Here is a 19,063-nt window from a genome sequence, read left to right as displayed (position 1 = left end):
GGTGGAGATCTTGGCATCACAACGTCCTATTAGTGTTGTTGTAGTGGAAGTTCTGGACACCAAGATGCATCCGGGAAACGAGGAGTCCCGCGAGTAACAGAGGGATCTTGCACAAATAAGTTAGTGACCCTTCCATCTTTCTTTCGGGAGTATCATCAAGGGGTTCACTCAGCACCAGTTCATGCAGTGTTTACTTTCCAAGCTCGTTTTTATAACAAGAGGTTTACTATTATTCTCTCCATGTTGGTTGATACAGATTCAAGTTTATCTTCTATTGCTTGACCTGTTGCCACACGTTGCCGTCTATAGTTGTGTCGTGCAGCGGAACTAATTTTCATTCTTTATGGCAACGGCCGTATATATACATGTGCACGAGATGAGGCAAACCTGGTTGTGCGTATGGGTGATTTCAAGCTTGGGTAGCAATCATTTCAAGTGGTGCCGAGTCAAGCTTCTGACCTCATCCTTAATATGGATTGGTTGCAATGCAATCATGCCAAGTGTAACTTTAAGGCTTCTCCCCTTGTCTCATACTTCCTTATATTTCATCCATTCCTCTCACTTTCGTACATTTTTGTCTCTTTACTTCTACCTCTGCTTCCATTACTTTTGTCCCCCCACTATTTCCTCCTATGTTTCCATCTTGTTCTACTCTTCCCTTTTCCGATCCCTCCGACAATCTTTGTGCTGCAACAGTGGCCTAGCTCATGAAGGAGTATTTTGATCTCTTTGAATTTGATTTATCGTCTAGGGCTAAGATTGCCACACATCATTCGATTCCAACCAGGGATGCTTGTCCAATCAAGGTTCCTGTTCATCATCGATCACCCAAAGAAATCAAGATTTTATATGCAAACGTCAAGGAGATGTTGGAGAAGGGTGTTATTCAGAAGTCACGGAGTCCTTAAGCATGTGAACCTCATCTTGTGATAAAGTCTGATGGGAGTATTCGTTTCTACATCAACTATCATCCATTAAACAAAGTGACAATCCCGAATGTGTACCCTCATCCTCACATTACTAATCTCTCAGATCGTCTAGGGTGAAGTCGTTGGTTCACCAAGCTAGATCTTGCTTCTGGGTACTGGCAAGTACAGATGGCCGAAGAAGATATTCCTAAGACTACTTTTCGTACACCATTTGGTTTGTATGAGTTTTTGGTGATACCGTTTGGTTTGAACAGTGTTCCAACAACTTTCTAACGGATGATGGACAAAGTTCTTTGCGATATGGCAGAAGTGACTACTGACTTCATTGATGATGTCTTGATCCACTCGAAGGGGACGTGGGAGGAGCACATTCGTGATTTTTGTAAAGTGTTGGATCAGCTACGGGACGTTAGTTTAAAGCTGAAGTGGTCGAAGTGCGTGTTTGGGTCCAAGGACACAACTTATCTTAGGTATCGTATTTCTCATGAGGGTTTGCAAGTTGATCCTGACAAACTTACAGCTATTCTAAAGTTCCGAAGTGTGTGAATGATGTGCAGCGCTTTCTAGGCAAGGTGCAATATCTCGGTCGTTTTGTGGATCATCTTTCTGATTGCACTACACCGTTGCAAGCATTGCTGAAGTCATCAACGTCATCTTTCATCTAGTCTCTAGATTGTGAACGGGCATTTGTGGATCTTAAAGAGCTCTTGACAACCCCTCCGATTTTAGCATATCCTAACTACACTTGATTTTTTATTTTGCGTGTGGATGCTTTTGATATTGGTTTTGGAGGTGTGTTGATGCAAGAGAGCCCGAGCGTGCTTGGTCAGCGCCATCCCATTGCATATATAAACTGTACATTACAACCAGGAGAGGTGAATTATTCAACGACTAAGAAGGAGTGTTTAGCAGTAGTCTGGGGTTTTGAAAAACTTCATACATATCTACATGGTTCTCAAATGTTACTTAAGGTGACCATGCTGCCATTACTTCATTATTGAAGTGAAAGAACCTAGTTTGTCGTACTGCTCAGTGGGCTTTGAAGCTTCAAATATATGATTTTGATATTGTTCATCGCCCTAGGAGTTCTATGGGTAATGCTAATGCCCTTTCTCAAGCTCCTCTTCCTTCTCCATTTTCTTCTCATATTTCTAATGAGTCTGTTATTCTGGCATTTGTAAACTTTCTAGACAAGGATTCTATGCCATTGATGGTTGCTATACTTAATGTTTAGTGTCCATAAGGTGCAGAGCAGGATCTACCTTCTCTTGACGAGGTTCACGAGGCTCAAAAGCTTGAGCCATGGATTCGAAGGTTTCGAGATGGGTTTGAGAATCTTGCATCACTTGTTGATGACTTGCCATTCTGGCATTTACATTCTCAATATCGCGTTGAAGATGGCCTTCTTTATTTTGTGGGGACAGATCCTAATGATCCTTTACGGCTGATGGTGCCTTCTATCTTTATTCCACGGTTTCTCCATGCTTACCATGATTCTCCTATTTTAGGTGGGCATATGGGACATCATCATGTGACCGAGAAGCTATGCAGGTTTTTCTATTGGCCGGAGATGCAACATGATGTTATCCAGTATGTGCATAACTGCATTTGGTGCCAAGCTCGTAATACTCCCCCTCATGCTGCGGAAGGACGGTTGGAGTCAATTGTAGTTTTCCGTCTGTTTGAGTTGGTGGTGTTTGATCTTATAGGACCTTTTTCACGATCGACTTCTAGCAATGAGTATGTTATTATTACTTCTGACTACTTGATTCGTTGAGTGGAAGTTAGTACTCTTGTTAGCGCCTTTGCAATTGCTGTTGAATACTTCCTCTTCAATTGAGTAGTGTTTCAACATTCCTATCTAGAGTGGATTCTTTCGGACAATGGTCCCACATTTATGGCTGAGGTATTTCATGTTTTGACATCTCGGTTAGGGATATGCCACACTTTCATGAGTGATTATCATCCACAATTAGATGGTTTGGTAGAACGACTCGTTTAGACGTTCAAAAGGATGATCGCGAAGTACATGAACTTTCAGCATTTGGATTGGGATGGTTATTTATCGTCTCTTTGGTATACATATGTGACAAGGGTGCAGAGTTTTGTTAGTGCTTCACCATATAAACTTTTATATGGTTATGATCCAATATTACCAATGGAGCTAGGTTTACCTTCGCAATTGCCACGAGCTGCCGATGCTAGGTCGTGGGATCAGTATTTGACAAGCATTCTTCCACTAGTTCGAGCGGAGTCTGCCAAACACTTAGACCACGTACAAGTGGGACAACAACAGCGCTACAACTCCTATTATCGTCCACCTGCAAAGTACAAAATGGATGACTTGGTATTAGTTTGTTTTCCCCATCTTACAGTATATGGTTTATATAAAGGGCTTCTTGCTTAGTGGAAAGGACCATATCAGGTGTTGTGGCAAGTTGGACCACAAGTTTATGAGGTCCGGTATGACATCTAGCAAGCCAATCCTCCAAAGATTGTGCATATGCAGCAGTTGAAACGCTTCATACCAAGGGATCAAGAGCAATTAATACCACCTACAGATCTGCCGATGCCTCCTCCTGACGTTCCTCTTGATCCCGGCCCATTTACAAGAGAACCTTGATGGTCTTCCATTATTCCGAAAGGAGGGGATGATGTAAGGCCAAGTGTACGGCTACAATGCCGTATACTAATATTAGCGTAGTGGGATTTTGGTAGCCATCGGATTGGTTTCAATTCAGACCACTCGCTTCTATATATAAACTAGGGTTTTTGGGTTAATTGATATGCATATTTTCTGTATTCCCTTTCCATATTCCATGCACTCACAAAAAAAATATCTAAATGAAGTATTATATTTTATATTAATTCTAGTCTAAAGTTACTTCTTTATGTATGTATTATCTTTGGAATCTACTCATTTACTTTTTAATGCAATTAATAGTATGGTTGCAGCTATTCCAAATGGCATACTTGCAAGTAAAGGGCAAGATGGTCAAGCAAAACTAATAAATGAGGATGGGACAAAAACAATTACTACAATAAATATTTTGATTTATTGAACAATTGAAAATTCTTTTGTCTAAGAATATTGCAAATAGTACAAAGGAAGGAGCTACTATAAGAGGTGAACTGGGTAGAATTTTAGAAAAAAATTACAATAATAATAGCATTTGGTGCTTACGTCCAACAAGCTCTCCATGCCAACGTAACAGGCACATATCACTTTTGTTGCTGGAAATTATGCTACTTCATAATATGATTAGAAATTACCACTGATGTTCACAATATACAAATAACAATTTCCACTTAATAAGTATGTGTAATGTATATAGCACTATATTAATATCTGGATATCCTAATATGCCACATCAATATTTATCAAAAACGTCTTGGTTTCTGTAAATCAAAAAGCATATTTATATCTATACATATTTTTTGAGTTAACACTTTATATAAAAAAAAGGTATTATGGTCAACAAAAATATTATAAAGGATGTTAATTGTTGCAAAATATTTGTTGTTATATTTACAACAATTAAGATGTTGTTTATATAAAGGATGCTAATTGTTGCAAAAATATTATAAATGTTGTGGTTCAACATTAGAAAAGCATTGTCAATGGGTGACTCCAATCTTCATTACTGGTTCTCCAAAATTAGGACTATTATGAGGAGTAAAGGTCAACTAATGTTTTTGTAATTAATTGTCACGGCAAACATTTGACAAATGATTTCTTCTGATTTTTCTTTGATCTCATCATTATTATTTATTCTCATTTCTGAGAGAAAATAAATAATAATGATGAGATCAAAGAAAAAACAGAAAAAATCATTGACTTCAATCTTCATTAAAGGTGCACCTTGCTCATGGGCTATTAGATGAGGAGTAAAGGTCAACTAATGAATTGTCATGGCAATTAACAATGCCTTTCTAATGTTAAACTACAACACCAAATCAAGAACCACCTTTACATATATTGAAATTCTTGTCTTTCTCTCTCTTTTCATTCTTCCAAAGCCTTGAACATCCTTTTGAGGCTAAATCTAGCAACATGATTGGTTAGCTTTGATTCAATGCCAAGGCATGGAACTACTAATGTCACAATCCGGGTAGCAGCATGTGATTAGGTATAGAGCTGCATCCACAAGTGGAGACTTGAGGTCTACACAGGTGCTGATCAAGCGTACACAAGAGACGTCGTTGAAGTTCAAAGAGGCCTAATGTAAAACTCTGAGTCCTCCAGCAAGTCCCTAGAGCAGGAATGTGTGGAACTTTGACAAGACTCGGTTATGGAATCTCATGCTCCAAGTGACCTCCACATGAACAGCATGTCCCGCTTTTGTTTGTATCAGTGACGTGCCAGAGAAGCAAGTCTTTAGAGAGCTTGCTCATAGACTCACTACATGTGGTTTCTATAATGGCCGGAGGTTGTTCCCAGAAGCACTACCGCTCCAGTAGCAAGCATGCGGCTCTTTTTTGCCCGTCAAGTTGATGTCCCACCCCTTATGAACGCCTGTGAACCTTGTTCCATCCCAACCATTTGGATAACCTGTCCGCAGATCTGTTCAGCGCGTGATGATCAGCACCAGTTAACCGTCCTTGGACCATTTCGAGAACTCCCCCGGATCCACATCTTTACACATGATGAAACTCACTTTTGATCAATCTTGCAGTGAGGAGAAAAAGGACATGAGATCTTACTGGATATTTAGGGAGTTTGGGCAAGCAATTTGTATGGACGCTTTGGAAGCCGGATTGAAGCAAGCGGTTGCCGCCTACAGCAGAGGGCAGCCGGGACGATTTGTCGTGGCCACAAATGTCCCATGGGGTGTGTACGACGCCTGCGACTCGAGTTGGAGGCTAGAGTACAGGAGGGGTGAGGTTTTGGCCTATGGGGATCCGTCAATAGTCCACAGCACCGTGTCATCTGCGCTAGAGCGCTCCATCATCTTTTGCATCATCCAGATCCCGGGTATTGGGCTAGCCTCTCTTACAAAAGTGATCACGGGCACTGGAGCGTCTCGCCTCCGGACCATCACCGGCAACAAGGAGCCGGACGCTTGCTTCTTCTCCGGGTCGTCGCTCGCGCAGCCAGCGCGGGCGGTGTTGGAGGTGGCCTACAAGAACGAGCCACTGGAAGTTTTAAGGGAGGTTTTGGATCTGTGGGTGGAGTCGGGCTGCTTGGTGGCGATCGGGGTGAAGATTGCGCGACCTGGTGACGAGTTTACGTTTGTAGCCAGGGAGAGCGGGAAGGATGCCATGGAGATCCAGTTTGGTCCCGAGTTTTGCAATGAGCAGAACCGAGAGCGCTTTGTGGTGAAGTTTCCAGTGTCGTCTTTCACTGCTCATGTGAAGGGTGACTACTACGTTGAGTTTGATCTGTTTTGGCTGCAGCAGTATATATTTCGTATGATCGAGCATGAGCGTCAAGCTTCTGAGCAGATAGAGCAAGAGCGTGGAGCACTTGAACTTGAGTCTCGAAATCTTTCTGCTGTAAATCTTTGCGAGCCATAGAATTTCAATCCAAATAAAGATCGAGCTTTTATTCAGGCAAAAAAAAACCCTTAGCAGTTATCGGGGATACCATGAGAAAATGAAGAACAAACCAAACAGATCTAACTAGGAAAAGGAGCTTATCATTATCTAAGAGTATTGGTGTCCTGCTGGACCATTGTGGTGTGCTCCATGTCGCTGCAGTGACGGAGCTAGGCCGCAGGGACTCGTCCAAGAACATCGTCGAGATCATCGCTGGCTCACACGATTGGCTCCAAACAAACGAGCGATTGGAGTGGATCTATCGGACGAGGATGGGGCGGATGATCTCCACGCGATGCTGGTGTGCCGAGTGATCGCGGGGACAAGGGCTTTCCAGTTCAAGAACCCTAAAATTTCGTCTTTTAATGGCTAGCAGCTAGGGTTTCGGTCTTGGGTCCACGCGACCGAGCGATGGCGTATATTCTGGAGAATTCTCGTATAAGTAGTCGCCGGCGCTGCTTGCGCGGATCCCAATGGCGTCTACAGTCGGGAGAGCAATTCAATGCAGAGGTATGCTTCGCTTGACTTTGTTTTGGCTGTCGATCGTGATTTTCTTCTTTCTCTCCAGCTGCTGTTCTCCACAGCGCTGGATCGGAGTTTGAGCTGGAGACGATCAATGTGGAGCCGCCAAAATCTGGAGAGATTCGCATGCAAGTCCTTTACTCGTCGCTGTGTCACACGGACATCACCATCGCAGACTGGGTAAGTTTGTGCTCAAACTCTTCCAATCTCTTTGCTCCGTGTTAATCCTTTTGTTTGACAGGGCACGCTCAAGTATCCGGTGATTCTTGGGCACGAGGGATCTGGGTAAAGAGTGAATTTCTCTTCTGCCATATTCCCCCTTTTGTCCTGATCTGAGGAGTGTGTTTCTTACTCTTGCTTTTTTTTTATGTGATCTTCTCAATCCAACCAGAGTTGTGGAGAGCGTTGGCGAGGGAGTGACGGAGTTTGCTCCCGGCGACCATGTCATTTGCGTCTACCAAGGGGAATGCGGGAAATGCAAGCTCTGCAAGCTCTCCACCACGAACCACTGCGAGGTCAGCTTCGGGAACTTGTTCACGCCTTTCATGCCTCTCGATGGCACGGCACGGTTCTCTTCGCTTGACGGCAGTGCCATTCACCACTTCGTGAACACGTCCACCTTCACGGAGTACACGGTGCTGGACAAGACCTCGGTTGTCAAAGTTGATCCGGTTCCACTGGAGAAAGCTTGTCTTCTGGGCTGTGGAGTTCCCACCGGTACGTTCCTCCTTGCTTGCGCATTCCTTCTCTGATATCGTTGTTTCCAGGCTTGGGATCCGCATTAAACTTGGCAAACGTCGAAGCCGGCTCCACTGTTGCTGTAATTGGACTGGGAACCGTCGGGCTAGCAGTACGTACTCTATAGCTTTCCCTAAAGTTCTGGAAGAGAAATCATTTGCTTTTCAGGCTGTCGAGGGCGCTCGAATCGCCGGTGCAACTCGGATAATTGGGATCGATATCTTACCTCGAAAATTCGAAGCTGGTCAGCTGGTGTTTTACTCGTCAAATACACGGAAGTGCTAAGCGTTTTTTCTGCGCAGCCAGAGCATTTGGTGCGACCGAGTGTCTAAATCCACAGGACCACGAAGCGCCGCTTCATGAGGTTGTGTGTTCTAACTCTCGTCTTTATCACCCGAGCTCTAATGGTTCTCTCACTCTCTCTCAGGTGCTTCTCGAGCTCACGAATGGAGGAGTCGACTACTGCTTTGAATGCGTCGGCAAGCCTAATCTGTTGGTACAAGCTTTGCTAAGCACCACAGGCGTGAGTGAAAAGCTCTGCTAGTTTCCAGCAGTGTGCTTGCTAACTATTACCTCCTGGATTGTTTAGTATGGAACAACGGTCATGGTTGGAGCTCCCAGGCCCGATGAGATGGTGACATTCCCACCCGTGATTCTCCTCTCGGGTCGCCAACTCAAGTCGGGATACTTCGGTGGATTCAGGGGCAAATCCGACATGCGGAAGCTCGTCGATATGTGCTCCACAAAGGTTTGTTTAGATTGATCAAGCTGGAAGGATTCTAAGTTTTCGTGGATCGTCTAGGAAATCAATCTCGACGGATACATCACTCACAGGCTACCATTCTCAGAAGTAAACGAAGGAGTGAAGCTTCTCTCGTCCGGTTCTTGCATCAAGTGTGTATTCTCCATGGACGGTTGATCTGGCCGCCAGCAAAGCTTCCACGTTTCTAGTTGCGCGCCACGTATTTCCACGTTGGCAGACCAATAATTCTTCTATGTAAAACCCTTGCAAGTGATTTGACGGCGCTCGCTCGCAATCAGGTCAGGGCGCTGCCATCGATCCAGCTCGCGCAGCATCAATCCAGCTGGCGGCATCGATCGGGACGATTGCAAGAGGTGCGTATGTAGTGGAATCGCGATCAGGTCGATCGCTTCGCTTCCCGGTGCTAGTTTAGGCTAGGTTTTACAGGCGAGGATGATGAGCATCTTGAGATCGAGAGCGAGCTTGAAGAGCGCGGGCAGGATAATCTGGGACCGAGGGGCCGTGCAATGCTTTCAGCATTGTAACCGGCATTTTGATGCTCATGGCGGATTATTCTCTGGACTGCCTGCTCGATCGTCACGTCTGGTGCGCCTTTTGTTTCTCTTGTTTCATCATCTTACTTTGCTGAGCAGTTTTGACAGGCCGGAGACATAAGGCGAGATGGATACCGAATTTCTTGTGCTCCAGCCGCAAGCCAAGCTTTCGTCGCCACTTACGCGACTGAGATCGAGAAGAAAACCGACGCTTCCACGCAAAGCACGAAAGCTGCTGCTACTCCGGCCACTGCTAATGTTCTCGTGGAAGAGAATGCTGCTGACATAAAGATCTTGCGATCGCTCTCGGCTTACATCTGGCCATCTGGGAACTTAGAGTTTCGCAGGAGAGTCGTCGTCTCGCTGGCTCTTTTAATTGGTGGCAAGGCAAGTATCATTTTTCGTTCTTCCTATGTCACCTCTCATCTATGCGTATGTGCAGGTTCTGAACGTACAAGTTCCATTTCTGTTCAAGCATGCGGTGGATGGTTTGGCTGCTGCAACGGGAGTGTCACAAGAAGTGACTCTGGCTTCTGCGGCTTATGCTGCTCCAGTCTCTGTGCTTATCGGTTATGGTCTTGCTCGAGCAGGAGCATCTGCATGTAACGGTAAGTACTCAAAGTTTCGCTGAATATGCTATGACACTGATGTATTGAAATTTCTTTGGTGCAGAGCTTCGTAATACAGTCTTTGCTAAAGTTGCTCAGGGAGCGATACGGAATGTGTCTCGCCAGGCATGTCTGCTATTGTAATGTAGCTGATTGTTGAGTTTATGTTGTCTACAGGTGTTCCTTCATCTTCACAACCTGGACCTTAACTTCCACCTAAGCCGACAGACTGGAGCGTTACATCGAATTATTGATCGAGGCACAAGAGCCATAAATTTCATCCTCTCATCGATGGTGTTTAACGTGGTGCCCACTTTTCTGGAGGTACGTTTCATTGTGAAAACGATGTTCTAGCTCAGCACCCGCTGTCAGATTTCAATGGTTGCAGGCATTCTGGCTTACAAATTTGGAAGCTCGTTTGCAATCGTGACTACTGTTACCGTTGGAGCCTATACGGCATTTACACTGATTGTGACACAGGTATTGCCGAATTCAGCGATTTGGACGTACTTCTAATGCTTTCAAATTCTAGTGGCGAACAAAATTCAGAAAAGAAATGAATAAGGCCGAGAATGCTGCTGGTACCCGAGCGATTGATTCGTTGATTAACTATGAGGTATGCAAGCTCGATTTGACGGATCTGCTGACCAGTTTTGTTCACATGCTAGACTGTGAAATACTTCAACAATGAGAAGCATGAAGTGGATAAATACGATGAACATATACAGAGTACGTCGAGTTTTTCTTTTTCGGTATGGTTTTAAGATTTCTTATATGCAGAATACGAGCATGCTGCATTGAAGACTCAAAGCAGCTTGGCTGCTCTAAACTTCGGCCAGAATGTGATCTTCAGCGCCGCATTGTCTGCAGCAATGATCATGTGCATTGACGGGATTTTGAAAGGATCAATAACCATTGGGGATCTTGTAAGTACAATCGTTTTCCGTTTTCTGGTGTTATGTTTTGGTGTTTTTTTTTTTTTTGTCATCCTTTCTTTTTGTGCAGGTTATGGTCAATGGTTTGCTCTTTCAGTTGTCTCTGCCCCTTAATTTTCTGGGTACTGTCTATCGTGAAACGCGACAGAGCCTTATTGACATGCATGAAATGTTTAAACTTCTTGAGGTAAATGGTTCCGTGGATATTTCTTAGCTTGATATTGATCGATATATTCAGGTAAAGCCGGACATTGCTGATAATCCCAATGCGAAATCATTGGCATCACACCAAAGAAGCATAAAGTTCGATAATGTTCACTTTGGGTAAGACCATTTTGGGGATTACTGCCAGTCTCTAAGTAGCGCATTCGTTGCAGATATGGACCAGACAGACAGATTTTGAACGGATTGTCTTTCGAAGTTCCCGGAGGAAAGAGTCTTGCTATTGTCGGGTCTAGTGGAAGCGGTAAGCTACGTTTATGCTGTGTCTGTGTTAACCGACAAGTACAGGGAAGTCGACCATTTTGAGAGTTCTTTATAGGTTTTACGACTGCAACTCTGGAACGGTAAGCTTGTTTGCTGGAAAGTGAACGTAGTGCTCAAGGATCTGGATTACAGGTGAAGATTGGCGATCAGGATATCAAAGATGTGACGCTGGAAAGCCTGCGATCTTCTATTGGAGTAGTACCGCAAGACACGGTGAACTGTTCCCTAACTAATTTGCATTTCACTTATGGATTTGGCATCGTCCCTCAGGTTCTTTTCAATGATACTATCTTCTACAACATTCAGTATGGTCGGCTATCAGCAACTGAGGAAGAGGTAAGCCCTTTCTTTGTCCGTGCGGTACTTAACTTGACGAACAGGTATATGAAGCCGCTAAACAAGCTGCCATTCATGAGTCAATTCTCAAGTTCCCAAAGCAATATGAAACCATGGTTGGCGAGAGGGGGCTGAAGGTATTCAAAGCTCTTTACTTCCGTCAATTTACGCGTCTCTCGCTTTGCAGCTGAGTGGAGGAGAGAAGCAAAGAGTAGCGTTGGCAAGAGCATTCCTCAAATCCGCGCCAATCTTGTAAGCCAGTTGTGTTGTTCCTGTGACCGTTTCATGAAGCGTTTTTTTTATCAGGTTGTGTGATGAAGCAACGAGCTCTCTGGATTCCACAACCGAGGCAGAAATTCTATCGTCTCTCAAGTCGCTCGCGGCTGACAGGACTGCCATATTCATCGCTCACCGTCTCACAACAGCAATGAACTGCGACGAGGTAGATGTTTATCTTCTGCTTAGAAGCTTTGCAAGAGCTTCACACTTTGTGTGATCAGATTATTGTCTTGGAGAGTGGCAAGGTGGTGGAGCGAGGATCACACGAGACACTAGTGAGTAACAATGGGCGGTATGCTCAGCTCTGGAGCCAACAGAACAGTTTGGAAGCGCAGGACGAAAGCGAGCTGGAGCACATCAATAGTAGCTGAGTAAGTTTTGTAGCCATGGTTTTTTTGAGCGAGAGATGGGAGCTGGAAGGTTAGCGTTCGCCTAACTGAGAACGAAGAAGCTCATTACATGTTCTTACTTCGTTTGACTAAAGACATTTGGATGTTCTCTTCTTTTGACAACTCCCAACCAGATTTCTTTCGGTGGTCTTCGGGTTTGAAGTCCGCATTCACAGGATAACTCATTCATTATCAAGTCATTCATACCAGCTACTCTGCGTGAAGCATCTGCTCGAATGCCGGAAAGAGAGCAGGCTCCAGGGAAACCGAGAGCTCCAAACCTTCGTTGTTGCTGCTGAAAGGGAAGAAGATGATGGACTTGTTCCCCGGATGCATGGGATACTCGACTCGACACGGCTTGCCCAATCCAAAGTCCAGTTGGGTGGAGTTACTCATGGCCCTTGGCCAGGCGTTTATCACCGTGTCACAGTCTGGGTGGTACCAGTAGTCCGGATGCAGCTCCAGAAAGTCGAGCCCCGATCTCACGTACTCCTCGGTTACGCTCTTCTTGGCTTGCTGGATTCTCATTGCCGTGACACCCAGCGGCTCAGTAAGCAGCTCCTCCGTCCTTGCTTGCACCATGACCACGTAGACCGCGCTACCAAAGAAACCACGGCTTAATGGAGGCTGGATAATGCTCCTCGTGTCCACCAGGAACCTCATTCTTGCAACTTCCTTCTTGGGTAGTGCTGCAACGTTGGCTTTCCATACTTGAGCAGCCAACGCCTCAAAAGTTGAACAGTTGGAGACGTCCGTGAGAGCTGCTTGCTTGATTTGAGCGAGCCTGGAACGAGACAAGTGGTACTTCTTCCGCTGCTTGACGCTTCCTTTGGCCACGCTTCTCCTGAGGGACTCGGCGTTGAGCACTGACTCGGATGTCACTGTGTAGCGGCTGTCCTTCTCTTGCTTGCCAAACTCGTGGTGCTGGAAACTTGGCATGGGGTGGTCGCTTGCCTTCATCTGTGTCCGGTCAAACTCGGGAACTAGCCAAAGCTCCTCACCACGGCATTGGCCTGCAAAATTCATGAGGAAGCAAATTGCCGATGTTGCCTCTCCCAGGGTGTGATGTTGCAGCATGGAGATGGCATATCCATTGTTCATTTCGGTGACCTGCAAATTCATAGTTTAGCTCTGTCAACATCGTGCCCGTTGAGACAGTACGAGTTCACCCCCATTACCTGAATGTTCAGCAGAGGAAGGTCCTCAAACGACTCCATATTGTCGGAAGGCTCGAGAAAAAACTCATCAAAATCTGCTGCAGTCACCTCAGAGATGGACAACTTGCAGCTCCCCACACCCAAACGTGCACCCTGGTTGTTGCAATCGATCTCAAGCTTATCACTTGAATTGATCCTTAACCTCCCTGCACAACAAGGGTAGGCAGCCAACACCTTGCTCAATCCTTTCCTCAAGATCTCTTTGAAAACTTGAAGCCCAGGATTCGGCGTGAAGAAAAAGAGAGATCTCACAAAGTAACCAAACTTCTGGTCTATGTTGGTGAGGAACAAGACGTGCCTGCTGTACTCATCCTCTATGAACACATCGATACTCTCAATTAGGAGAACCTTGCGTGTACCTTGGACAGGCACCATTCTATCCATTCTATCGCGATGAAAGCAATACTAGCAATGGGACGAGGGCTTTCTCCACGAGCAATCGCCGCCAGCGCGGTGTTTAAGTTTTACTGCAAAATGGTAGTCAAAAATGCATTTTGAACTGCCAATTTGGCAATAAAAAGGATGTGCGTGTCCACACACATATTGATACATAAATAGATAGATAGATATGTGTGTGGACACGCACAGTTTCACATTACTACGATCTATAGCAAGAAGAGTGTAGTATATCGGCCTCTAGAAGTATAGAAACCTCAACAATGAGAGGGATCCCAGTTGGTGTTCTTGTAGAAGGCCATACTCCCGAGCAGCGTTCTCATCCGTTTCGAATTCCTCATGTCTTCGTTCCTTTCGACAGCAGCTGCGCTGCATTGTTAATGCTGCTCGAAGGCATTCAGAGCCAAAAGGCAGACATTGAGCATGCACTGCACCAGAGTGGAGCTGTCCTTCTTCGTGGATTCGAAGTACTCACTGCCTCAGATTTCAACGACGTACTTGAAGCCTTCGGGTACGATAATTTCGTCTACAATGGTCGTGGGCCACATAAGAAAGCCATCATTGGAAGGGTTGTCACGGCTAACGAGAAGCTTGTGCATTTTCCTATAGGTTTCCACAACGAGATGGCATACGTGAGTGTTGCTTTCCACCTTGGCAGTTATATATACTCATGCTTCGTTTGTCCTGCTTGTAGCAACTCAAGACACCAAGCAAGGTGATGTTTTATTGCGACATTGAGCCTCCTGAAGGTGCCGGAGACCGTGAAGTTATCGAAGCAAATTACGAATCAGGAAGACTTACTTCTCCTCCGCTTCCTCCACTCTTCCTCTTTAAGACTCTTAATCAGGGCTAAAGAAGGGAACAGTCGCATTGAGTGGAATCAAAACGGCACAGCATCTCTTTTCATGGGACCAAAAATTGGAACAAAATTTTGCAAGTCAAAAGGAAGAAAGGTTTGGTTCAACAGCATTGGTTCAACTTACGAGCTCATGCTCATCTCCCCACCTGGAGAACATGGAATAAGCTTTGGTGATGGCACTCCTTTGAATGAAAAGTTTCTCGCAGCTTGCAAGAGGATAATGGAAGAGGAAAAAGTTGCATTCAAATGGCGCAAAGGAGATGTGCTCATCATCGACAACGATGCTGTTTTACATGCAAGGGAACCATCGAGACCACCACGAAAAATTCTTGCAGCATTAGCTGCCAACTAGAGCTAATAAAATAAGAGTAGTTTCCAGTGTTGATGTAGGAGCGTTGAAGTCTCACTCCTTTCGAACTCTATTCTTATTCACGCCGTTCGAGTGACCGCCCCACGGCCCATCCCCACTATGAACGACCCGGTCCGAGTATAGTCTATCTATCTGTGTTTATAGTTTTGTGGTGAATGCAATGCAATTGAGATTTTCACTCCACGGCCCAGGCTCCAGTCCATGCTCCACAGTCCTCGCTTATGCAACGTGGCTTTTTCTCATGAAAAGGGCGGTAGGAGGATCATGAAGAACGCTGGCATATCTATACGATGATTGTCGGCTGAATGCTAGGTGTTGCCAATGGCAATCCGCCAGGACACGATTGTGGCGATTGGTAGATGCCAGGATACCGATGGTTCTCCAGCATCCATCTCAGGTTTGTTGGACTTCTTCTTTGTATAAAAAGATTCCTGGTTTCATTGTCTTTGTCCTACCCACAAAGAACATTGTTCCCCCACGTATGATTCAATTCAATCGATCCACTTCCTACATAACTTTGTGTTTTAAGAGCCTTTCTAGCTTGTCGTTTTATATACCTTACAGGTACAAAGGTGTTTTCACATCTTAAACCAGACTGGGGCCTCAATATCTTGATTGTTCCCATGGGTAACGATTTCTCCCAGCTTGGCAGCATTAGTTTGCTCCTCTGCACTTTCTACCGTTGTTTCGTTTACCAAGGTTACCACAATATTTTTAACGTGTTGAAGATAGGCGATCAGAATATCGAAGATGCTAGCCTCGGTCTTTTATTTGGTATTGGAGTAGTACCGCAAAAAAAGGTGAACTCTTCTCATACTAATCACTTGTAGATTTCGCATCGTTACCTCAGATTGTTTTCAATGATACCATCAACATTCGGTATGGTCGGCTATCAGCAACTGAGGAAGAGGTAAGCCCTTCCTTTGAACAGGTGTATGAAGCCGCGAAACAAGCTGCCATTCATGAGTCAATTCTCAAGTTTTCAAAGCAATACGAAACCATGGTTTGGCGAGAAGGAATGTTCTACTCTTTGCTTCTCTCCTCCACTCAGCTGCAAAGCTAGACGCAAGTAAAGAGCTTTGAATACCTTTAGTCCCCCAAATCAGTTGTAAGCCAGTTGTTTTGTTCCCTTGAGCGTTTCACACGAGTTTCTCATTATCAGGTTGTGATGAAACGACGAGATCTTTAGACTCTAAATTCTCTTATTCAGGCGCGGGATGAAAGAGATCTGGAGTAGATCAATAGTAGCTGTGCAAGGTTCGTAGCCATGGATTTTTTGAGCGGGAAATGTGAGCTGTTCTCCTCCCTTCCTCGCCCACATAAACAGCCAACGATCCCTTTGGAACATCTGATGGTGGAGAGGATTTCCTTCGCAAGTAGCTTGTGCTGCGATTTCTTGTAAAGCCTGTGTTGGGATCCAAGGAATCATCACTCTGATCATGGTGGCTCTGGCTCCTTCGTAAGATTGAGACCATCTTCTCCCTTCTTCTCTGGATGCCCGGGAAAAGAAGAACTACAATGAAGATATAACCCCTAGAAAAGAAATTGGATGTGTGTTTGAAGCTTACAAGCTTTAATTCTTTCTCTGATCCATGAGGAAGCAAATTGCCGATGTTGCCTCTCCCAAGGTGTGATGTTGCAGCATGGAGATGGCATATCCATTGATAATTTCGATGACCTGCAAATTCATAGTTTAGCTCTGTCAGCATCGTGCCCGTTGAGACAGTACGAGTTCACCCCCATTACCTGAATGTTCATCAGAGGAAGGTCCTCAAACGACTCCAGATTGTCGGAAGGCTCGAGAAAAAACTCATCAAAATGCTGCAATCACCTCAGAGATGGACAGCGTGCAGCTCCCCACACCCAAACGTGCACCCTGGTTGTTGCAATCGATCTCAAGCTTATCACTTGAATTGATCCTTAACCTCCCTGCACAACAAGGGTAGGCAGCCAACACGTTGCTCAATCCTTTCCTCAAGATCTCTTTGAGAACTTGAAGCCCAGGATTCGGCGTGAAGAAAAAGAGAGCTCTCACAAAGTAACCAAACTTCTGGTCTATGTTGGTGAGGAACAAGACGTGCCTACTGTACTCATCCTCTATGAACACATCGATACTCTCAATTAGGAGAACCTTGCGTGTACCTTGGACAGGCACCATTCTATCCATTCTATCGCGATGAAAGAAATACTAGCAGTGGGACGAGGGCTTTCTCCACGAGCAATCGCCGCCAGCGCGGTGTTTAAGTTTTACTGCAAAATGGTAGTCAAAAATGCATTTTGAACTGCCAATTTGGCAATGAAAAGGATGTGCGTGTCCACACACATATTGATACATAAATAGATAGATAGATATGTGTGTGGACACGCACAGTTTCACATTACTACGATCTATAGCAAGAAGAGTGTAGTATATCGGCCTCTAGAAGTATAGAAACCTCAACAATGAGAGGGATCCCAGTTGGTGTTCTTGTAGAAGGCCATACTCCCGAGCAGCGTTCTCATCCGTTTCGAATTCCTCATGTCTTCGTTCCTTTCGACAGCAGCTGCGCTGCATTGTCAATGCTGCTCGAAGGCATTCAGAGCCAAAAGGCAGACATTGAGCATGCACTGCACCAGAGTGGAGCTGTCCTTCTTCGTGGATTCGAAGTACTCACTGCCTCAGATTTCAACGACGTACTTGAAGCCTTCGGGTACGATAATTTCGTCTACAATGGTCGTGGGACAGTAAAGAAAGCCATCATTGGAAGGGTTTTCACGGCTAACGAGAAGCCTGTGCATCTTCCTATAGGTTTCCACAACGAGATGGCATACGTGAGTGTTGCTTTCCACCTTGGCAGTTATCTATACTCATGCTTCGTTTGTCCTGCTTGTAGCAACTCAAGACACCAAGCAAGGTGATGTTTTATTGCGACATTGAGCCTCCTGAAGGTGCCGGAGGCGCCACACCCATCGTCCAGGGCCACATTGTATACCAAAGGCTCAAGAAAGAGATGCCAGAATTTCTGAAGATGGTTGAGGATAAGGGGCTTACTTACATTAGGACTCTGTGCAACGATCCATCAGCAAAGAATAGCTGGCAAGAAGTCTTGCAAGCATCTACCAAAGAGGAAGCGGAGAAGAAGTAAGTCTTCCTGGTTCGTAATTTGCTTTGATAACTTCACGGTCTCATTCGCAATCAGAGCTAAAGAAGGGAACAATCGCATTGAGTGGAATCAAAACGGCACAGCATCTCTTTTCATGGGACCAAGAATTGGAACAAAATTTTGCAAGTCAAATGGAAGAAAGGTTTGGTTCAACAACATTGGTTCAACTTACGGGCTCATGCTCACCTCCCCACCTGGAGAACATGGAATAAGCTTTGGTGATGGCACTCCTTTGAATGAAGAGTTTCTCGCAGCTTGCAAGAGGATAATGGAAGAGGAAAAAGTTGCATTCAAATGGCACAAAGGAGATGTGCTCATCATCGACAACGATGCTGTTTTACATGCAAGGGAACCATCGAGACCACCACGAAAAATTCTTTCAGGATTAGCTGCCAACTAAAATAAGAGTAGTTTCGAGTGTTGACGTCGTTGAAGTCTCACTCCTTTCGAACTCTATTCTTATTTATGCCGTTTGAGTGACCGCCCCACGGCCCATCCCCACTATGAACGACCCGGTCCGAGTATAGTCTATCTATCTGTGTTTATAGTTTTGTGGTGACCATCGAGAAGCATAAGACTTTCTGAATGCAATGCAATTGAGAGTTTTCACTCCACGGCCCAGGCTCCAGTCCATGCTCCACAGTCCTTGCTTATGCAACGTGGCTTTTTCTCATGAAAAGGGCGGTAGGAGGATCATGAAGAACGCTGGCATATCTATACGACAGTCCTGATTGTCGGCTGAATGCTAGGTGTTGCCAATGGCAATCCGCCAGGACACGATTGTGGCGATTGGTAGATGCCAGGATACCGATGGTTCTGCAGCATCCATCTCAGGTTTGTTGGACTTCTTCTTTGTATAAAAAGATTCCTGGTTTCATTGTCTTTGTCCTACCCACAAAGAACATTGTTCCCCCACGTATGATTCAATTCAATCGATCCACTTCCTACATAACTTTGTATTTTAAGAGCCTTTCTAGCTTGTAGTTTTCTATATCTTACAGGTACAAAGGTGTTTTCAAGTA

The 19,063-nt window shown here is 45.0% G+C and overlaps 6 protein-coding genes and 2 long non-coding RNA genes across 9 annotated transcripts in view; 4 read left to right on the top strand and 4 right to left on the bottom strand.

Moving 5' to 3' along the window:
• LOC112347744 (peroxidase-like) overlaps positions 1 to 5,540 on the bottom strand; it is an 11,297-nt gene extending 5,757 nt beyond the window's left edge. The window contains exon 1 of the mRNA XM_024679092.1: positions 5,454 to 5,540. Coding sequence (XP_024534860.1) covers positions 5,454 to 5,540 — 87 coding nt within the window. The remainder of the gene's footprint in view (positions 1 to 5,453) is intronic.
• A 1,326-nt stretch (positions 5,541 to 6,866) lies between these two features.
• Positions 6,867 to 8,743, top strand: LOC9658041 (alcohol dehydrogenase 2). The gene is made up of 10 exons (XM_002974333.2): positions 6,867 to 6,977; positions 7,036 to 7,169; positions 7,231 to 7,274; positions 7,381 to 7,706; positions 7,757 to 7,839; positions 7,896 to 7,971; positions 8,030 to 8,091; positions 8,155 to 8,250; positions 8,317 to 8,475; positions 8,530 to 8,743. Exons 1-10 carry the CDS (start codon positions 6,941 to 6,943, stop codon positions 8,644 to 8,646), a joined length of 1,134 nt encoding a protein of 377 aa, XP_002974379.1. The 5' UTR covers positions 6,867 to 6,940; the 3' UTR covers positions 8,647 to 8,743.
• Positions 8,744 to 8,754: 11 nt separating this feature from the next.
• On the top strand, positions 8,755 to 12,170 carry LOC9657386 (ABC transporter B family member 25, mitochondrial). Its single transcript, XM_024679240.1, has 19 exons — positions 8,755 to 9,075; positions 9,132 to 9,410; positions 9,466 to 9,631; positions 9,696 to 9,757; positions 9,809 to 9,955; positions 10,004 to 10,111; positions 10,164 to 10,247; positions 10,300 to 10,360; positions 10,412 to 10,557; positions 10,637 to 10,753; positions 10,805 to 10,890; positions 10,944 to 11,032; positions 11,077 to 11,132; positions 11,185 to 11,265; positions 11,323 to 11,388; positions 11,433 to 11,525; positions 11,576 to 11,640; positions 11,695 to 11,830; positions 11,889 to 12,170. Exons 1-19 carry the CDS (start codon positions 8,923 to 8,925, stop codon positions 12,036 to 12,038), a joined length of 2,145 nt encoding a protein of 714 aa, XP_024535008.1. The 5' UTR covers positions 8,755 to 8,922; the 3' UTR covers positions 12,039 to 12,170.
• LOC112340439 (shikimate O-hydroxycinnamoyltransferase-like) lies at positions 12,058 to 13,178 on the bottom strand. The gene has a single exon (XM_024679091.1). The coding sequence runs from the start codon at positions 13,176 to 13,178 to the stop codon at positions 12,267 to 12,269; it is 912 nt and encodes a 303-aa protein (XP_024534859.1). The 3' UTR covers positions 12,058 to 12,266.
• Positions 13,175 to 13,657, bottom strand: LOC9658040 (fatty alcohol:caffeoyl-CoA acyltransferase). The gene has a single exon (XM_024679090.1). It carries the CDS (start codon positions 13,655 to 13,657, stop codon positions 13,175 to 13,177), a length of 483 nt encoding a protein of 160 aa, XP_024534858.1.
• Positions 13,658 to 13,840: 183 nt separating this feature from the next.
• Positions 13,841 to 18,655, top strand: LOC9658037 (clavaminate synthase-like protein At3g21360). Of its 2 annotated transcripts, none has more exons than XM_024679248.1 (3): positions 13,841 to 14,301; positions 17,772 to 18,019; positions 18,078 to 18,655. In XM_024679248.1, the coding sequence occupies exons 1-3, from the start codon at positions 13,933 to 13,935 to the stop codon at positions 18,439 to 18,441; spliced, it is 981 nt and encodes a 326-aa protein (XP_024535016.1). In that variant the 5' UTR covers positions 13,841 to 13,932; the 3' UTR covers positions 18,442 to 18,655. The 2 variants fall into 2 exon arrangements, with proteins under 2 accessions (XP_024535016.1, XP_024535015.1); XM_024679247.1 differs by lacking the exon at positions 13,841 to 14,301 and adding an exon at positions 17,250 to 17,709.
• LOC112347807 lies at positions 15,963 to 16,323 on the top strand. The gene is made up of 2 exons (XR_002992859.1): positions 15,963 to 16,006; positions 16,061 to 16,323. It is a non-coding gene; the product is annotated as an uncharacterized LOC112347807 (long non-coding RNA).
• Positions 16,420 to 17,052, bottom strand: LOC112347806. The gene is made up of 2 exons (XR_002992858.1): positions 16,645 to 17,052; positions 16,420 to 16,576 (listed from the first exon to the last, which is right to left on the bottom strand). It is a non-coding gene; the product is annotated as an uncharacterized LOC112347806 (long non-coding RNA).
• Positions 18,656 to 19,063: the final 408 nt, after the last annotated feature.

This window comes from Selaginella moellendorffii, unplaced genomic scaffold (genome assembly GCF_000143415.4).
Source record: "Selaginella moellendorffii unplaced genomic scaffold, v1.0 SELMOscaffold_24, whole genome shotgun sequence".
NCBI lineage: Eukaryota > Viridiplantae > Streptophyta > Lycopodiopsida > Selaginellales > Selaginellaceae > Selaginella > Selaginella moellendorffii.
Note: the sequence above shows the minus strand (reverse complement) of the source record. Positions and strands in the feature narration are given on the sequence as shown.

Bases quoted from the DNA above. Each gene is read 5' to 3' on its own strand.
- LOC9658037 (XM_024679248.1), top strand. From the start codon at position 13,933: ATGAGAGGGATCCCAGTTGGTGTTCTTGTAGAAGGCCATACTCCCGAG. The intron at 14,302-17,771 runs GTGAGTGTTGCT...TCCTGCTTGTAG, and splicing joins TCCACAACGAGATGGCATAC to CAACTCAAGACACCAAGCAA. The intron at 18,020-18,077 runs GTAAGTCTTCCT...ATTCGCAATCAG, and splicing joins AAAGAGGAAGCGGAGAAGAA to AGCTAAAGAAGGGAACAATC.
- LOC9658041 (XM_002974333.2), top strand. From the start codon at position 6,941: ATGGCGTCTACAGTCGGGAGAGCAATTCAATGCAGAG. The intron at 8,092-8,154 runs GTTGTGTGTTCT...ACTCTCTCTCAG, and splicing joins ACGAAGCGCCGCTTCATGAG to GTGCTTCTCGAGCTCACGAA. The intron at 8,476-8,529 runs GTTTGTTTAGAT...TGGATCGTCTAG, and splicing joins TCGATATGTGCTCCACAAAG to GAAATCAATCTCGACGGATA.
- LOC112340439 (XM_024679091.1), bottom strand. From the start codon at position 13,178: ATGAATTTGCAGGTCACCGAAATGAACAATGGATATGCCATCTCCATG.
- LOC9658040 (XM_024679090.1), bottom strand. From the start codon at position 13,657: ATGGATAGAATGGTGCCTGTCCAAGGTACACGCAAGGTTCTCCTAATT.
- LOC9657386 (XM_024679240.1), top strand. From the start codon at position 8,923: ATGATGAGCATCTTGAGATCGAGAGCGAGCTTGAAGAGCGCGGGCAGG. The intron at 10,112-10,163 runs GTATTGCCGAAT...TTCAAATTCTAG, and splicing joins TTACACTGATTGTGACACAG to TGGCGAACAAAATTCAGAAA. The intron at 10,248-10,299 runs GTATGCAAGCTC...TTCACATGCTAG, and splicing joins ATTCGTTGATTAACTATGAG to ACTGTGAAATACTTCAACAA.